Source organism: Colobus angolensis, unplaced genomic scaffold (assembly GCF_000951035.1).
Source record: "Colobus angolensis palliatus isolate OR3802 unplaced genomic scaffold, Cang.pa_1.0 Scaffold85, whole genome shotgun sequence".
In the NCBI taxonomy this organism is placed as follows: Eukaryota; Metazoa; Chordata; class Mammalia; order Primates; family Cercopithecidae; genus Colobus; species Colobus angolensis.
In genome coordinates this window covers 3094981-3115006 of record NW_012122376.1, presented here as the reverse complement: position 1 = coordinate 3115006, position 20026 = coordinate 3094981, and the positions used below count along the sequence as shown (strand labels likewise).

General features: G+C 41.3%; 1 protein-coding gene across 2 annotated transcripts in view; it reads right to left on the bottom strand.

Moving 5' to 3' along the window:
• The window catches only part of TEX36 (testis expressed 36), a 92914-nt gene extending 72917 nt beyond the window's left edge, over window positions 1-19997 (bottom strand). Inside the window, exon 1 of one of the 2 annotated variants that reach the window (XM_011930198.1) lies at window positions 19797-19997. In XM_011930198.1, coding sequence (XP_011785588.1) covers window positions 19797-19847 — 51 coding nt within the window. In that variant the 5' untranslated portion in view covers window positions 19848-19997. The remainder of the gene's footprint in view (window positions 1-19796) is intronic. The other variant, XM_011930199.1, reaches the window with a different exon arrangement.
• Between the last annotated feature and the right edge of the window lie 29 nt (window positions 19998-20026).

Sequence of the window (20026 nt, the reverse complement as noted above, 5' to 3'; positions counted from 1 at the left end):
CTTAGTAGATACTCAGTAATAGCATTGCTGGATCAAATGGTACTTTCTCTTTTTAGTGTTTTGAGAAATCTCCATACTATCTTCCACAGTGGCTCTACTAGTCTACATTTCCAGCAAAAGTGTGTACGAATTCCCTTTTCTCCCCATCCTCGCCAACATCTGCTATTTTTTGTCTTTTTAGTAATAGCTATTCTGACTGGGATAAGGTGATATCTCATTGTGGTTTTTATTTGCATTCCCCTGATGATTAGTTCAGCATGTTTTCATATACCTGTTTCCTATTTGTATGTCTTCTTTTTTAAAATGTAAAATTTTGTATGTGTACATAGTAGCTGTATATATTTATGGGGTACATAAGATACTTTGATACAGGCATACAGTGTGTAATAATCACATCAGGGTAAATGGAGGATCCATCACCTCCAGCAATTATCATTTCTTTGTGTTACAAACAATCCAATTCTACTTTTAGTTTAAAATGTACAATAGATTATTATTGACTATAGTCACCCTGTCATGCTATCAAATACTAGATCTTATTCATTATAACTGTATTTTTGTCCCATTTTCCATCCCCACTTCCCCCACCGCTACCTTTCCTAGCCTCTGATAACCGTCATTCCACTCTCTATGAGTTCAACCTGTTTTAATATCCAGCTTCCACAAAGGAGTGAGAACATGGGAAAAGTTTGTCTTTCTGTGCCTGGCTTATTTTACTTAACAATATGTCCTCCGGTTCCATTTACATTGTTGCAAATGACAGAATCTCATTCATTTTTATGACTGACTAGTACTTCATTTTGTATGTGTACCACATTTCTTTATCCATTCATCTATTGATAGACACTTAGGTTGCTTCCAAATCTTGGCTATTGTGAATAGTGCTGCAATAAACATAGGAGTGCAGATATCTCTTCAGTATACTGATTTCCTTCCTTTTGGGTATATACCTAGCAATGGGATTGCTGAATCACATGGTAGTTTTATTTTTAGTTTTTTGAGGGACCTCTGTACTATTCTCCATAGTGGCTAATATGGTTTGGTTCTGTGTACCCACGCAAATCTCATCTTGAATTAGAATCCCCAAATGTCAGAAGAGGCACCTGGTGGGAGGTGATTGGATCACGGGGGTGGATTTCCGCCTTGCTGTTTTCATGATAATGAGTGAGTTCTCATGAGATCTGATGGTTTAAAAGTGTGGCACATCTCCCTTTGCTCACTGTCTCTCCTGCCGCCATGTAAGATGTGCCTTGCTTCCCTTTCACCTTCTGCCATGATTGTAAATTTCCTGAGGCCTCCCCAGCCATGCAGAACTGTGAGTCAATTAAACCTCTTTTCTTTATAAACTACCAGTCTCAGGTAGTTCTTTATAGAAGTGTGAAAACGGACTAATACAGTGGCTATACTAATTTATATTTCCACCAGCAGTGTACAGGTGTTCTCTTTTCTTGATATCCTCACCAGCATTTGTGATTGCCTGTCTTTAGGATAAAAGCCATTTTAACTGGGGTGAGGTGATATCTCATTGTGGCTTGGATTTACATTTATCTGACGATCAATGATGTTGAGTACCTTTTCATACACCCGTTTGCCATTTGTATGTCTTCTTTTCGGAAATGTCTATTCATGTCCTTTGCCCACTTTTTAATGGAATTACTTGGTTTTTTGGTTGTGGTGGTGGTGGTTGTTGTTTTTGTTTTGGTTTTTTACTGTTGAGTTGTTTGAGTTCCCTGTATATTCTGGATATTAGTCACCTGTCAGATGAATGGTTTGCAAATATTTTCTCCCAGTCAACAGATTGTCTATTTACTCTTTTGATTGTTTCCTTCGCTGTGCAGAAGCTTTTTGATTTAATATAGTTCCATTTGTCTGTTTTCATTTTTGTTGTTTATGCTTTTGAGATCTTAGTCATAAATTTTTTGCCAAAAGCAAAGTTCAGAAGAGTTTTCTCTAGGTTTTCTTCTAGTGTTTTTTACAGCTTCAGGTCTTATATTTAAGTCTTCAATTCATTTTGAGTTGATTTTTGTATATGGTGAGAGATAGGGGTCCAGTTTCATTCTTCTGTGTGTGGCTATCTAATTCTTTCAGTACCATTTATTGAACAGGGTGCTGCTTCCCTGATATAAGTTCATACTGGCTGTGTCAAAGATCAGTTTTCTGGGTTCTCTATTCTGTTCCATTGGTTTGTGTGTCTAATTTTATAAAAATGCCATGCTGTTTTGGTTACTATAGTCTTGTAATAAGTGATGCCTCTAGCTTTGTTCATTTTGCTCAGGATTCCTTTGGTTATTCTGGCTCTTTTTTATTCCATATGAATTTTAAGATTGTTTTTCTAATTCTGTGAAGAATGACATTGGTATTTTGATAGAGGTTGCATTGAACCTGTAGATTGCTTTGAGCAATATGGTCATTTTAATGATATGTCTTCCAACCCAGGAGCATAGGATGTTTTTCCATTTGTGTCATCTTTAATTTCTTTCATCAGTGTTTTATAGTTTTTCTTATAAAAATATTTTACCTCCCTGGTTAAATTTATTCTTATATATTTTTGTATATATAAATGAAATTGCCTTCTTGATTTCCTTCTTAGTTAGATCATTGCTGATATATATATAAAAGCTACTGCTTTTTGTATGTTGATTTTGTATTCTGCAACTTTACGGAATATATTTATCAAATTTAAGTGAGTTTTTTTTTTTTTGGTAGAGTCTTTAGGTTTTTCTAGATATAATATCATATCATCAGCAGAAAGAGACTGTTTCACTTCTTCTTTTCGAATTTGGATGCCTTTTATTTCTTTCTTTTGACTGATTGTTCTGGCTAGGACTTCTAGTACTATGTTGAGTAGGAATGGTGAAAGTGAGAATCCTTGTCTTGTTCCAGTTCTGAGAGCAAAGGCTTTCAACTTCATTCAGTATGATGTTAGCTGTGGGTTGGCTGTATATGGTCTTTATTATTTTGACTTATGCTCCTTCTATGCCTAGTTTGTTGAGACTGTTTATCGTAAAGGGATGTTGAATTTTATCAAATGCTTTTTCTATGTCTATTGAGATAATCATATGGTTTTTGGCCTTCATTTTGTTGGTGTGATGTGTTATGTTTTTTGATTTGTGTGTATTGGAGCATCTTTGCGTCCCTGGTATAAATCCCACTTGATCACAGTGTATTGTCTTTTTGATGTGCTATTGCATTTAGTTTGCTGGTATTTTGTTGAGAAATTTTGTATTTATGTTCACCGGGGATATTGGCTGTAGTTTTCTCCCCGCACCACGCCCCTGGCCTTAAATAGCTGTTTATTGGCAGTGTGCTGGAAAGGGTGATGGAGTTGGCATTCACAGACGACATCACACACCACTGTCACGAGGGAGGCAAGAGCATGGGCAAGCCAACCTGGAGCCCCGAGGAGGAGGCCCCCTCTTCAAGAGAGTGTGGCAGGGGGTGGGGCCCAGAGTGTTGGGGACAGCCTGGGAACACCTCTGCTTGATAGATGTGGTTAGAGATGAAGAGATGAAGGCGTGGTTAGAGATGAAGAGGGCCTGAGCTGCTCAGGGTGTACTTTCCTTGACAGGCCAGGCTGTTGGCCAGGACTTGCTTAGACTTACTTCTCCTGCGTAGCCTTCAGGTTCTCCTTCTTCCCACCCCAGGCTTTCAGGGCAAAGGACTGCAGGGCTCGGCTGTAGGAGAAGGTCACAGGGGGCACTTGTTAATAGCATTGAGGTTGATGGATGCCTCTTCCCTACTCTGGCCTCCAGATAGGAAGGTGATCCCAGGGACGGCGGGGGGGAGGGGGGGCCACTGTGCAGCGCAGCATTGTGACAGTCGCCATGGCAATCTCCCGGTGAGAAAACTTGTGGGTGCAGGCATGGCCTGGGATGACCATGTTGGGGTTCAGCAAGGTGCCTTCCAGTTAGATATGTTGACCACTCAGAGCCTTGTAGACAGCAGTCAGCACCTTCTTGGTCACATGCTGGCAGCACTTCAAGCCATGGTCCCCATCAGTGAGGATCTCAGGCTCTGCAATGAGCACAGTGCCATTCTGCTAGCAGATGCTGGCATAATGGGCCAGGACGTTGGCATTTTCCATGATGGCAAGGGCTGAGGGGGTGTGTTCCCCAATTTTCAGAACACAATGCTACTTGGCAAAGTCAGCTCCATCCTTCTTGTACTGGGCACAGTGCTCAGACAGCCCATACAACCCTTGGGTGGTGGTCTCACCATTTGTCCCTGCCAGGGGGACCATGCCCTTGTCTACCTTGATACTCAAAACACCACCCTTGGATATGATAACTTGGGGGAAAGGACACCCATCATCCTTCTTCTGGTAGAGTGTCTCATGGAAGAGGATGACGCCCCCAGTGCAAGGCTTCACGCAGTCGTCAGCTGTCAGCAGCAGCTGACGGAGAAGTGCCAGTTCTCTTCTGTGTTCTCGGTGCCAAGGGACTGCAGCTGCTTGGCAATGCTCCCAGGGACTCATCTGCAGCCAGGATGTCCTTGCCCGGTGTCATGACACGGTGAGCAATGTCAGACAGCTCCTTCTTCTGCTCCGGGGTCAATGCTGGATATTAGTAGGGCATGGTGCTGGTGGTAGCAAGTTCCAGTGCTTCAGAGGAAATTTCTTCCTTGGAAATCCAGATGGAGGCCCTTGGTTGTCAAGAGAAATAAATCTTTGACCAGGAATCTCCTAAAATAACCAAAAGTCTGTGGACGGAGTGTGGTTGGGGCACCCCTGCATACCCTGTAGTTGTCTTTTTTTGTTGTGCCTATCTCTGACTTTGGTATCAGTGTGATGCTGGTTGGCATCACAGAATGAATTAGGAAGAATTCCCTCCTCTTTAATATTTTGAAACAGTTTCAAGACAATTGGTATCTGGTTTTTGTTTGGTAAAATTCAGTTGTGAATCCAACCAGTTCTGGACTTTTCTTTGTTGGAAGATTTTTTTTTTTTTTTAATTACTGATTCAGTCTCACTATTCAGTATTGCTCTGTTCAGATTTTCATTTCTTCCTGATTCAATCTTGGTAGGTTGTATGCTTTCAGGAATTTATTTATTTCCTCTGGGTTTCCCAGTTTGTCAGCATATAGTCGTTCTCAGTAGTCTCCAGTGATCTTTTATATTTCTGTGGTCTTACTTGTAATGTCTCATCTTTCATTTCTGATTTTGTTTTTTATTGGGGGGGTTTCTCTCTTGTGGCTAGTCTAGCAAGGAGTTTATCAATTTTGTTTTTCTTTTTTAAAGAATCAACTTTTAATTTCATTGATCCTTTGTATTTTCTAGTCTCTATTTCATTTAGTTCTGGCTCTGGTCTTTATTATTTATTTTCTTCTGCTAATGTTGGGTTTGGTTTATTCTTGCTTTTCTAGTTCCTTGGGGTGCATTGCTGATAGTTAATTTATGTAATCTTTTTACCATTTTTGATGTAGGTGCTTATTGCTATAAATTTTCCTCTGCTTGGTCGGGCATGGTGGCTCACGCCTGTAATCCCAGAACTTTAGGAGGCTGAGGTGGGTGGATCACCTGAGGTCAGGAGTTCAAGACCAGCCTGGCCAACATGGTGAAACCCCATCTCTACTAAAAATACAAATGCGAGGTGCAGTGGCTCACGCCTGTAATCCCAACACTTTGGGAGGCCGAGGCAGGTGGATCACGAAGTCAAGAGATCAAGTCCATCTTGGCCAACATGGTGAAACTCTATCTCTACTAAAAATACAAAAATTAGCTTGGTGTGGTGGCACGCACCTGTAGTCCCAGCTACTCAGGAGGCTGAGGCAGGAGAATCGCTTGAACCCGGGAAGTGGAGGTTGCAGTGAGCAGAGATTGCACCACTACACTCCAGCCTGGCAACAGAGTGAGACTCCATCTCAAAAAAATAAAAATAAATAAATACGAAACTTAGCTGGGCATGGTGGCAGGCACCTGTAATCCCAGCTACTCAGGAGGCTGAGGCAGGAGAATCACTTGAACTTGGGAAGCAGAGGTTGCAGTGAGCCAAGATCATGCCAATGCACTCCAGCCTGGGCAACAAGAGTGAAACTCTGTCTCAAAAAAAAAAAAGAAAAAAAAAAATTCTTCTACTCTTGCTGTATCCCAAAGGTTTGGGTATGTAGAGTTTCCATTTTCATTTGTTTTAAGAATTTTAAACATTTTTATCTTTTTAAAATTTATTTAATTTTATTTTAAGTTCTGGGATACAAGTGCAGGACAGGCAGGCTTGTTACATAGGTAAACGTGTGCCATGGTGGTTTGCTGCACCTATCAACCCATCACCTAGGTATGAAGCCCTACATGCATTAGCTATTTTTCCTGATGCTCTCCCTCTCCCACCCCCAATAACAGGCCCCAGTGTGTGTTGTTTCCTTCCCTGTGTCCATGTGTTCTCATTGTTCAGTTCCCATTTATAAGTGAGAACATGTTAGTGTTCGGTTTTCTATTCCTGTATTAGTTTGCTGAAGATAATGGCCTCCAGCTCCATCCAGGTCCCTGCAAAGGACATGATCTCATTCCTTTTTATGGCTGCATAATATTCTGTGGTGTACATGTACATTTTCTTTATCCAGTCTATCACTGATGGACGTTTGGGTTGACTCCATGTCTTTGCTATTGTGAATAGTGCTGCAAGAACATATGCATGCATGTATCTTTATAATAGAATGATTTCTATTCCTTTGGGTATATACCCAGTAACAGGATTGCTGGATCAAGTGGTATTTCTGGTTCTAGGTCTTTGAGGAATCACCCACTGTCTTCCACAATGGTTGAACTAATTTACATTCCCATTCCCACCAACAGTGTAAAAGCATTCCCATTTCTCCATAGTCTCACTAGCATCTGTTGTTTCTTGACTTTTTAATAATTGCCATTCTGACTGGCATCAGATGGTATCTTATTGGGGTTTTGATTTGCATTTCTCTAATGATCAGTGATGTTGAGCTTTTTTTCATATGTTTGTTGGCCGCATGAATGTCTTCTTTTGACAAGTGTCTGTTGATGTCCTTTGCCTACTTTTTAATGTTTTTTTTTTTTTTCTTGTAAATTTGTTTAAGTTCATTGCAGATTCTGGTTATTAGACCTTTATCAGCTGGATAGATGCAAAAAAATTCTCTCATTCTGTAGGTTGCCTGTTCATTCTGATGATAGTTTATTTCGTTGTGCAGAAGTTCTTTAGTTTAATTAGATCTCATTTGTCAAGTTTTGCTTTTGTTGCAATTGCTTTTGACATTTCAATCATGTAATATTTGTTCGCCATTTCCTATGTGCTGAATGGTATTGCCTAGATTTTCTTCTAGGGTTTTTATAGTTTTGGATTTTACTTTTCCGTCTTTAATCCATCTTAAGTTAATTGTTACATAAGGAAGGGGTCCAGTTTCAATTTTCTGCATATTACTAGCCAGTTCTCCCAGGACCACTTATTAAATAGGGAATCCTTTTCCCATTGCTTGTTTTTTTCAGGTTTGCTGAAGATCAGTGGGTTGTAGATGTGCAGTCTTATTTCCAAGTTATCTTTTTTGTTCCATTGGTCTATGTGTCTGTTTTCGTACTAGTATCATGCTGTTTTGGTTACTCTAGCCTTGTAGTATAGTTTGAAGTCGGGTAGCATGATGCCTCCAGTTTTGTTCTGAGACTATGGGGTTTTCTAGATATGGGATCATGTCATCTGCAAACAGACAGTTTGACTTCCTCTCTTCCTATTTGAATACACTTTATTTCTTTCTCTTGCCTGATTGCCCTGGCCAGAACTTCCAAATACTATGTTGAATAGGAATGGTGAGAGGGGGCATCCTTGTCTTCTGCTGGTTTTCAAGGGGAATGCTTCCAGTTTTTGCTCATCCAGTATAACATTCACTGTGGGTTTGTCATAAATGGCTCTTACAATTTTGAGGTATGTTCCAACAGTACCTGGTTTATTGAGTTTTTAACATGAAGGGATGTTGAATTTTATTAAAGGTCTTTTCTGTGTCTATTGAGATAATCATGTGGTTTTTGTCTTTAGTTCTGTTCATGTGATGAATTACATTTATTGATTTGCATACATTGAACCCGCCTTGCATCCTGGGGATGAAGCTGACTTGATCATGGTGGATAAAGCTTTTTGATGTGCTGCTGGATTCAGTTTGCCAGTATTTTATTGAGCATTTTTGCATCAATGTTCATCATGGATATTGGCTTTAAGTTTTCTTTTTTTATTGTATCTCTGCCAGGTTTTGGTATCAGGATGATGCTAGCCTCATGAGTTAGGAAGAAGTACCTCCTTTTCAATTGTTTGGAATAGTTTCAGGAGAGAAATGATACCAGCTCTTTTTTGTACCTCTGGTAGAATTCAGCTGTAAATCCATCTGGTCCTGGGCTTTGTTTAGTTGGTAGGCTATTAATTACTGTTTCAATTTCAGAACAGTTATTGGTCTATTCAGGGATTCAACTTCTTCCTGATTTAATGTTGGGAGAGTACATGTGTCCAGAAATTCATCCATTTCTTCTAGATTTTCTAGTTTATTTGCATAGAGGTGTTTATAATATTCTCTGATGGTTGGTTATATTTCTGTGGGGTCAGTGGTCATATCCCCTTTATCATCTTTCATTGTGTCTATTTGATTCTTCTCTCTTTTCTTCTTTATTAGTCTAGCTAGTGATCTATTTTATTAATTTTTTCAAAAATAAAATCACCTGCTGGATTCACTGATTTTTTGAAACATTTTTTGAAACATTTGAAACATCTGTCTCCTTCAGTTTCACTCTGATCTTGATTATTTCTTGTCTTCTGCTAGCTTTGGGGTTCATTTGCTCTTAGTACTCCAGTTCTTTTAGTTGTGATGTTAGGGTGTGAATTTGAGATCTTTCTAGCTTTTTGATGTGGGCATTTGGTGCTATAAATTTCCTTCTTAACACTCTTTAGCTGTGTCCCAGAGATTCTGGTACACTGTCTCTTTGATTGCATTGATTTCAAAGAACTACTTGATTTCTGCCTTAATTTCATTATTTTTCCAGGAGTCATTCAAGAGCAGATTGTTCAAATTCTATGTAGTTGTGTGGTTTTGAGTGAGTTTCTTAATCTTGAGTTATAATTTGACTGCACTGTGGTCTGAAAGACAGTTTGTTATTATTTCAATTCTTTTGCATTTGCCGAGGAGTGTTTACTTCCCATTATGTGATCAGTTTTAGAGTAAATGCCATGTGGCACCAAGAAGAACGTATATTCTGCTGTTTTGGGGTGGAGACTTCTGTAGATATCTATCAGGTTCCCTTGATCCAGAGCTGAGTTTGAGTCTTCAATATTCTCATTAATTTTCTGTCTCAGTGATCTAATATTGACAGTGGAGTGTTAAGGCCTCCCACTATTATTGTGTGGGAGTCTAAGTCTCTTTGTAGGTCTCTAAGAACTTGTTTTGTGAATCTCAGTGCTCCTGTATTGGGTGCATGTATATTTAGGATAGTTAGCTCTTCTTGTTGAATTGATCCCTTTACCATTATTTAATGCCCTTCTTTGTCTTTTCTGATCTTTGTTAGTTTAAAGTCTGTTTTCTCCAGAAACTAGGATCACATCTTCTGTTTTTTTCTGATTCTCATTTGGTAAATTTTTCTTCTTCCCTTTATTTTGAGGCTATGTGTGTCTTTGCACATGAGATGGGTCTCTTGAATACAGCACACCAGTGGGTCTTGATTCTTTATCCAGCTTTCCACTCTGTGTCTTTTAATTGAGGCATTTAGCCCATTTACATTTAAGGTTAATGTTATCTATTAATATGATCCCGTCATCATGATGCTAGCGGGTTATTTTTGCAGACTTGTTGATGTAGTTGCTTTATAGTGTCATTGGTCTTTGTACTTCAGTGGCTGGTAATGGTTTTTCCTTTTCATATTCAGCACTTCCTTCAGGAGCTCTTGCAAGGTAGGTTTGGTGGTGGTGAATTCTCTCAGCATTTGCTTGTCTGAAAAGGATTTTATTTTTCCTTCACTTATGAAGCTTAGTTTAGCAAGGTATGAAATTCTGAGTTGGAAATTTTTTGCTTTAAGAATGTTGAGGCTGGGCACGGTGGCTTATGCCTGTAATTCCAGCACTTTGGGAGGCCAAAGTGGGCTGATCACCTGAGGTCAGGAGTTCAAGACCAGCCTGGTCAACATGGTGAAACCCTATGTCTAATATAAATACAAAATTAGCTGGGCATGGTGTCAGGTGCCTGTAATCCCAGCTACTCAGGAGGCTGAGGTAGGAGAATCAACTGAACCCAGGAAGTGGAGGTGGCAGTGAGCCAAGAACACACTATTGCACTCCAGCCTGGGCAACAAGAGAGAGACTCTGTCTCAAAAAAAAAAAAAAAAAAAAAAAGTTAAGTATTGACCCCCAGTCTCTTCTGGCTTACAGGGTTTCTGCTGAAAGGTCTTCTGTTAGTCTGATAGGCTTCCATTTGTAAGTGACCTGGCCTTTCTTTCTGGCTGCCCTTAACATTTTTTCCTTCATTTCCGCATTGGAGAATCTGATGATTATGTGTGTTGGGGTTGATCTTCTTGTGGAATATCTTACTGGGGCTCTCTAGGTTCCCTGAATTTGAATCTTGGCTTGTCTTTTTAGGTTGGGGAAGTTCTGGATGATATCCTGAAGCATGTTTTCCAACTTGGTTCTGTTCTCTCTTTCTCTTTCAGGTACCCCAATCAGTCATAGGTTAGGTCTTTTTACATAATCCCATATTTCTCAGAGGTTTTGTTCATTCCTTTTCATTATTTTTCTCTATTCTTGTCTGTCTGTCTTATTTCACCAAGACAGTCTTCAAGCTCTGAGCTTCTTTCCTCTTCTTGGTCTATTTGGTTATTGATACTTGTGGTTGCATTGTGAAGTTTTCATGTTGAGTTTTTCAGCTCCATCAGGTCATTTATGTTCCTCTCTAAACTGATTGTTCTGATCAACAGCTTGTGTAATGTTTTATCATGGTTCTTAGTTTCTTCGCATTGGATTAGAACATGATCCTTTAGCTCAGTGAAGTTTGTTATTACTCACCTTCTGAAGCCTACTTCTATGAATTCATCCATCTCAGCTTCTGCCCAGTTCTGTGCCCTTGCTGGAGAGGTGTTGCGATCATTTAGAGGAGAAAAGGCACTCTGACTTTTTGAGTTTTCAGCATTTTCTTCATTAATTCTTTCTCATTTTTGTGAGTTTTTCTAGCTTCAATCTTTAAGACTGCTGACCTTTGGATGGAATTTTTATGGGGACTTTTTGTTGAGGCTATTGTTGTTGTTGCATTCTGTTTGTCTTTCCTTTAACAGTCAGGCCCATCTTCCATAGGACTGCTGCAGTTTGCTGGGGGCCCATTCCAGACCCTATTTACCTGTGTCCCTCCAGCACCTAGAATTATCACCAGTGGAGGCTGAAGAACAGCAAAGGTGGCAGCCTGCTCCTTTCTTTGGGATCTCTGTCCCAGAGGGGCACTGACCTGGTGCCAGCAGGAACACTCCTGTATAACCTGACTGAGGGGTCCCACCCACTCAGGAGGCATGGGAACCAGGGCCCTGCTTAACGAAGCACTCTGGCTGCCCCTTGGCAAAGGGGGTGCATTGGGTTAGGGGAATCTCTGCTCATCCAGATTGCCCAGGTTCCTCAGAGCCAGCAGGGGAGAAGACTAAGTCTGCTGATCTAGGGAGACCATAGCCACCCCTCCCCACAGGGGCTCAGTCCCAGGGAGATAAGAGTTTTGTCCCGGGGCCGGGCGCGGTAGCTCAAGCTGGTAATCCCAGCACTTTGGGAGGCCGAGACGGGTGGATCACGAGGTCAGGAGATCGAGATCATCCTGGCTAACACGGTGAAACCCCATCTCTACTAAAAACTACAAAAAAAAAAAAAAAAAAAAAAAACTAGCCGGGCGAGGTGGTGGCGCCTGTAGTCCCAGCCGGGAGGCTGAGGCAGGAGAATGGCGTGAACCCGGGAGGCGGAGCTTGCAGTGAGCTGAGATCGGGCCACAGCACTCCAGCCTGGGTGACAGAGCGAGACTCCGTCTCAAAAAAAAAAAAAGAGTTTTGTCCCTAAACCCCTGGCTGGAGTTGCTGAAATTCATGCAGGGAGGCCTCATCCAGTGAAGAGGGATGGGCCAGGGTCCAGCTTAAAGAGGCAGTCTGGCCACGATCTGCCACACCTGCTATGCTGTGTTATGGGAAATTCCTCCTGGGTCCAAATGGTCCAGTTTCTCCAGCACCAGCAGGGTAAAAATGGCAGACTGGAGCTACAGTGATGGCAGCCACCCCTCCCCCTGGGAGCTCAGTTGTCTTAGCAGGCAGCCACAGTGATGACAGCTGCCCCTCTCCTGGGGAGTTCAGTCGTCTTAGGCAGCAGGCACCCACAGTGATGATGGCCACCTCTCCCCACAGGAACTCGGTAGTCTTAGGCAGTCCCCACCAAGTGGCTGCTGAGAATCTGCACAGCTCTGTGCTTGGGACCCAAGGCCCTGGTGGCATGGGCTCATGAGGGGGATCTCCTGATCCATGGGTTGCACCGATCTATGGATAAAGCATGGTTTCCCAGGCAGGGCAGGATGATCACTCATCACCCTTCTTGGCTGGGGGTGGGAACTCCACCCCATGTGGCTCCCAGGTGGGCCAACACACCACTCTACTTTTCCTTGCTCTCTGTGGGTCATGCCAACCACCTACTCAGTCTCAATGACAGAATCAGGATACCTCAGTTGCCAGTGCAGGATTCATTCACCATTTTCATTCTTCTCAGTGGGAACCTCCAACCACAGCTGTTTCTAGTTGGCCATCTTGGCCCCTCCCACCTAATTTTATCTAAATTTCTTATTTGACCCCATGGTCATTCAGGAGCATGTTGTTTAATTTCTATGTATTTGCATAGTTTCCAAAGTTCATCCTGGTATTGATTTCTAGTTTTATTCTATTGTGGTCTGAAAAGATATGTGATGATTTTAATTTTTTTAAACTGTTGAGACTTGTTTTGTGACCTGACATATGGTCTATCCTGGAGAATGTTCATATGCTGATGAAAATAATGTATATTCTCCAGTTGTTTGATAGAAAGAACTGTAAATGCCTGTTGGGTCCATTTGGCCTAAAGTTCAGTTTAAATCCAGTGTTTCTTTGTTGACTTTCTGTCTAGATTATCTAATGCTGGGATTAGCGAATTGAAGACCTCCACTATTATTGTATTACAGTCCATTTCTTATAATATTTGCCTTATGAATCTGGGTGCTCCAGTGTGGGATAGCCATATATTTAGAACTGTTATATCCTCTTGCTGGATTGATCCATTTATCATTATAATGACCTTCTTTGTATTTCTTTTTTTATTGTTCTTGACATACAGACTGTTTTATCTAAGTATAGCTACTGCTGTGCACTTTTGTTTTCCATTTGCATGGAATATATTTTTATCATGACTTCATTTTCAGTCTATATGTCTTCACTGGTAAAGTGAATTTCTTGTAAGCAGCATATAGTTGGATCATTTTTTTTTAAATTTCATTCGGCCAGCTATTCTATATCTTTTAAATGGATAATTTAATGTCTCTGTTCAAAGTTATTATTGATATGTGAGGCTTTGTTCCTATCATATTATTAAATGGTTTTCTTACATCTTCTTCCTTCCTTTCTTTTTATCTTACTGATTGTCATTGCGATTTGGTGGATTTCTTTGGTGGTACGATTTGAATCCTTTCTCTTCCTCCTTTGTATGATTGTTTTACTAGTGAGTTTTATACTTTTGTATGTTTTTATGATGGTAAATATTGTCCTTTCACTTCCAGGGATCCTTGAGTATTTCTCAAAAGGTCAATCTAGTGGTAAAAAAGTCCCTCCCTCAGCATTTGCTTGTCTGGGAAAGACTATTTCTCCTTCAGTTGTAAAGGAGATTTTTCCTGGAAATAGCATTCTTGACTGGCAGTTTTTTCTTTCAGCATTTTGAATATACCATCCCATTGTCTTATGACTTGTAAGGTTTCTGCTGAGAAACCTAATGTTAGTCTGATGGAGTTTTCTTTATTTATGACTAATGCTTTTCCCTTGCTTTTTAAAAAATTTGCTCTTTATCTTTGACTTTAGATAGTCTGACTATAACGTCTCATGGAGAAGACCTTTTCGTATTGTATCTGCGTGGGGACTGTTGAACTTCTTGTACTAGAATGTTTAAATCTCTTTCTAGACTTAGGAAGCTTTTATCTATTATTGTGTTAAATAGGTTTTCTAATCCTTTCTTTGTCTCTTCTCTCTGGAGGATACTAATAACTTAAATGTTTGATCACTTTATGTTATCCAAAATGTAACAAAGACCTTGTTTATACTTTTCAATTCTTTTTTATTTATTTTTGTCAAACTGGATTATTTCAAAAGACCTGTCTTCAAGTTCTGAGATTCTTCTGCCTGATCAAATCTATTGTTGAAACTTTCAAATGTATTTTGTATTTCCTTCCATGAGTTCTTCAATTTCAGAATTTCTATTTGGTTCTCTTTTTTTCTAAATATCTGTCTCCTTGGCAAATTTATCATTCATATACTGAATTATTTTTCTGATTTCTTTGTACTATTTTTCAGAATTCTCTTGTATCTCACTGAGCTTCTTTAAAATGAATATTTTTCTCTCTTTTTTTTCCTTTTTTATTTTGAGACAGAGTCTTACTCTATTGCCTAGGCTGAAGTGCAGTGGTGCAATCTTGGCTCAGTGCAACCTCTGCCACCCGGACTCAATTGATCCTCCTGCCTCAGCCTCCCAAGTAGCTGGGATTGCAGACATGTGCCATCATGCCCAGCTAATTTTTGTATTGTTAGTAGAGATGGGTTTTTGCCATGTTGGTCAGGCTGGTCTTGAACTCCTGACCTCAAGTAATCTGCCCACCTCGGCCTCCCAAAGTGCTGGGATTACAGGCATGAGCCACTGCACCCAGCCCCTAAAATGAATATTTTCAATTTTGTATCTGGGATTTGGGAAATTTCTTTCTGATTAAGATCTATTGCTGGTGAATTATTTTGTCTCTTGGAAGTGTATTTCCTTGCTTTTTCATGTTTATTCTGTCCTTACATTGCTATCTGCACATCTGGTATAACAGTCTCTTCTTCCTAATTTTAAATTTACTTTCATAAGGGAGGACATTTTCCTGAAGATGTTTCTATGGTTTCAGTTAGATAGGGTACTTTGGCTTTGATTCTGCATGCATGTAGTCATGTAGGTTCTATATGATTTCTTTGTCTGTAACCACAATGAGGGGTACCTGTGATTTCCTCAGTGGGTTACAGTGTGGTTAACAAGAGAGGCTGTGATGAAGTTGTGCTGGGGACTGAGATGCCAGGTAGGTCAGTCTTCAGGCCCCAGTGGTGGCAGCAGTTAGCTGAGCATGTCTATCTTTGTGCTTCAGAGTAGAATAAGCTGGTGCCTGTTTCAGCAGTTCCTGGTGGGCCAATTCTTGGGCCTCCAGGTGGCTTGCTTGGATACCAGTAGTGGCAGCAGTGAACCAGGCAGGTGGGTGGGTTCTCAGGCCCCTAGGCAGCTGGCGTGGCATGGGTGATGGCAATAGCAGTGGCAGGATGATTTTTTGGGTCCTGAGTAGTGTGCATTGATGTTGGCAGTGGTTGTGATGGGTTGGGCAGGCCAGTCTCTAGGACTGCAGGTGGTGCTTGCGTATAGGAACCAGCTGAGATGGTAGTGGCCAGGAGTTTAGGCCCAATCTGAGTTCCCTGGGAGGAGTGTACTCAAGGTGGTGGATGGGTTGGGCAAGCCCAAGGACCTGAGGCTATGTGTTCTGTCATGGAAGAGGAGCCAAAGCCAGGCTGGGTGGGCTTGCACTCAGTCCCCCGAAATATGACAGCAGGCACCAGCCATTGTGAGCAGTAGCAGGCCCCAGGTGGACTGCTCAGCTGAGAGGTGGTAGCAGCTGTGCTGAGGCCCTGTCACTGGAGGGAGGGGCTGTCTTTGGTGGCCACAGCCTGGGCTGGTGGATGGGGAACACATATCCCTCTCATGCTCCAGTCCTGCCAGGGTTAGCCCTCTAACCTTGGCAGTAGTCCGTGCCTAGCTTGCCCCCCTTGGCTCTGGCTACAGGAGCACCCCCCAAAGCTGACAACTTAGTCCCAGTGTCAGTCTTTGCCGTGCTTACATCCCAGTCTCCTGGCAGTGCTCACTTCCCAGCACCAGCAGCTGCAGCTGCAGCCTGTGCCTCACTTGCTTCTTAGCCTCAACTGTGGCAATATTCTCAGCTCACTCCTCAGTCCCAGTAGCAACAGCCCAAGTTTCTTTAATGCCTCAGTCCAGACGCTGCTGGGCCCCAGGACAGCGTGCAGTCTGCCAAAAGCTAGGTTTGAAAATGGCACCTTGCTATAGCAGCTTGGGTCTCAGAAAGAAACCCAGCACGACCTTCCTCCCTAGAGGAGTTCCATCCCACAGTCTCTAGGAGACTGTCTATGTTAGTTTCAGGGATGGAAGGGTCGAGAAGTTCTCTGTGGCCAGAATTACACATTTCCACAGTGGGCATGTGGGCTGCCGGAAGTCTCTCACTTACCCTTTCCACATGTTGGGAAGTCACTCCTGGCTCCCAGCCGATCCCGGCCAGGCAGACTGCCTTTTTCCCTTCTCTTTCCCCACTTACAGTGTTTCCTGTCACTTCTCTGTTGAATTCCAGCGTTCTGTCTTGGATAACGTATTTGAAGTGTGACTGCCTGTACACTATTTTGGTTCTTCTAAGGAGGGGAGGCGGGCACGCAATGCTTCTAGTCAGCCATCTTGACACCCCTCCCCTGCCTTATTATTTTACAGTAGCTTTTGGTTGCTTTCTTCTCTGCTTCCTGTCACATCCCCCAACCCCAGATAACAATATTAACAACTAAGCACTCATATGATCACATACAAACACCTATACCTATGAGAAAACTTACACTGCTTTGCAAAAATCAGATTATATCATACATACTGCTTTGCACCTTGCTTTCCTCTCTTAACAATATATTCTAGAAATGTGTTCAAAGTCAACCTATATCTTTCTCATTCATCCTATCTTCTATTTTTAAAATATTTTCCGAAGAAATATTTTTAGAGGTAAATATGAATAATACAAAGGGCCTTCGGGCTCTGAACCTTTTCCTTCACCCTTCCAGCAGGCTGACTGAGTCAACACTTCGCTCTGGGAAGCTGTGGAAAATCGGGCTGGTGGTTGGGAGGCTGTTCTAACATCAAGAATGATGTCTCTCACCAGTTAAATGACAACTGACTTGGGTTCATTTGTATTCAGCAAGTCTGTAGACTAAATCACTGTAAAAAATGGCTCTAGCATTTTAATTTCAGTCTTTTAAAATATATATTTAATGGCTATAACATGATAGCTGTGAAATAAACCCTTCTGTTAGATATTGTAACCGTGAAATATAGCTTTTTAACTAGTTGGCGATGAAATTTTTGCTGTGTTCAATCACTCAATGACTGAAATATTAAATAGGAAGGGGCAAGTGTGTGGAAAAAGTCTTTCTTACCTGGCAATAGCCAGATTACAACCAGCAAGATCAACTGCAAAATGACTGTCATCTCTAATGTGGCAATTACTGTCCTCCCAAATGGGCTGCTGCTGACTCAAAGCCAACAATTTCTTTAATTTTTCCTTCCTCATCTACAAGTTACTTTGGGAAACTTCATGATCAGCACTACTCTTTTTATGCTCTTAGGTGCTGACAGCAGAAAGGATTTTTGCCAAATGTTCAAGCCAAGCACTGGGGAGCAGTGCCCTTCTCCCTAAAACCCAGGGACTGGGCTACATTTCTAGGCTCTTGACAGAAGGATGAAATAAAATTTCTACCTACGAAATGTTGATTCTCACTTTCCCCCCTACTTCAGAACTCAAGTTCTTCATTCAAAGCAGCCATGTGCTTGGTTAAAAAAAACCTCCTCAGACTCCCTTGCAGCTAAATTGGCAATGTGACACAGTGAGATGGAAGCAGAGGTTTAGGGAGCAGGCTCTGGGGAAGGCAGGAAAGTATTGTTTTCCTGATAAAAAGGGGCAGACTTAGGTAACAGCTGCCTTCCATCTTTTTGTCCTTTGACCTTCCTCTTATTTTCCTGTCTGAGTTGTGGACTCGCTGTCTGGAGCTGGAGTCACCCCACACTAAGGATGGCAAAACAGAACACTGAAAAGGCAGCTGCTGGTGACTCCCTTGAGCAGCTGTACCAGCCTGGGATGGCCAACTGCTAGGTTTCATTGTTACTTAAATATAAATCCCTATTTGGTTAAGACACTATAGTCACTTTATTCAGCCTTTTATAAAATTCAGTCTAACGATTCTAACTGATACATAGGTAATAGCTAGAGGGCAAGCTACTTAGTCTGAGCGACTTACATTTTTCTCTTCATGGGAATTTAGCTTTATGGAGTTGACAGTAGTTCCCATTTTACTTTGGCTGCCAGGGAACTCAGAGTCAAATGTGGTGCCCAAATATCTACCATACAATCCTAGAAATATACCCAATATTATGTCTATGTTATATGTGTTCTCAGACTCAGCCTCTTCTCATTCTAAAGTACTTATAAAACTGGTTATAACTTTCTATTTGATTTATACTGTATTATTTTATTGTGTACATTTTCCATGCTTTAAATTTTTGTGGAATGAAACAAGGTATACACTTGTGTGTGTACACATATATGTACACATATATACAAAGTGTATATATGTTAAGTGGTTTATATGTGCTCACTCATTGTACTGAGCACTTGTTAATGAATCATGAATCCCCCACCATGGTCTTCTATCCTTGGTACATTATGCTCCCATTTTACAGACAAAGAAACTGAGACTTAGAAAGACTAAGCCGCTTAGCCAAGGTTATATCCAAGTGGGTAGATCAGGTTTTTAAAGCCTTCAGACCCAAATTTACTGAAGTGTTTTCTGTTATTCTTTGAAACAAATTAAAAATTTAACAATTTTTTTTACCTATTGCTACCCTAAAAGAAGTTGGCATCAGGTTTTTCTCTGATTATGTCTCTCATTGCAAGTCTACATCTGTGATTTCCCCTTAACATTCTTTTTGTCAATAAATTGTAGAAATTAGAAATGGGAAAGGCTTGTCAGCCATGAAATATACATGTTTAAGAGCAAAGGAGAGAAGTGCTTGGCCGACAAGGCTAAGACCTCACGCTAGTGACCCTAATGTTTCTTGAAGATGGTAGAAGAGTGACAAATCCCACAGGCTCTGTAAGTGACATCAGAAGAGCAAGGGCTGGGGGAGAGCGTGAAGCTGGAAAGGGAAAGTTTTCAAGAGATGAAGATGAGTAAATGATGCCTTCCCGGACTCTTCTCATTTCATAGGCAGGAGGGACTAAAGGAATCGGATTGGGAGCCAACAAGAATTTGTTTAGAGGTTTCTAGTACAATATAATTACTTCAACAAATATTTATTGAGTGCCTCCTATGATCCAGATCCTGTTCTAGGCACTAGGGATACATCAGTGACTAAAATAGACAAAAATCCCACCTCCATGAAGCTTATATTCTAGCAAGGGGAGAAAAATAACGTAGATAAGAGAATACATTCTGTAGTACGTTAGAAAATAGATGTTAAGGAAGAAAGAAAAAGTAGAGTGGGAATTACTGCTTAGTAGACATTCACAAGGTTCCAGTGTGCTGAACAGTTTACATGCATTATTTCATTCAATCTTCGCAAGAATGTTAGGGGATTCCCATTTCACAGATGAAGAAACTGAGGTTGAGTAAAGTGAAGTGATTTGTCAAAGGTCATGCTTCAGTAATAGCAGAAGCAGGATCTGAACTCCTCAGACCGTTGACCACACCCATGTGGCATGAGAAAGGCATCAGGGGCCACCATCTTCCTTACCCATCTCCCATCCTTGTCTAAAGGTGGGTTGAAGCGTCGTCCTTTAGTCATTCTCTTCAGGAAGCTGAATGTGGCTGAGGTTGGCTGCCTCACCTCTCTATACGCTCTACGTGTCTGGGAAGCTGCTTCATAAACTTCATAAGTTCTACACGTCTGGGAAGTTGCTCCTCCTCCTCGTTCCTGATCTTTACTTCTCAGCCTCTACCCAGAGGGTAAGGTGCGGGGCGCCT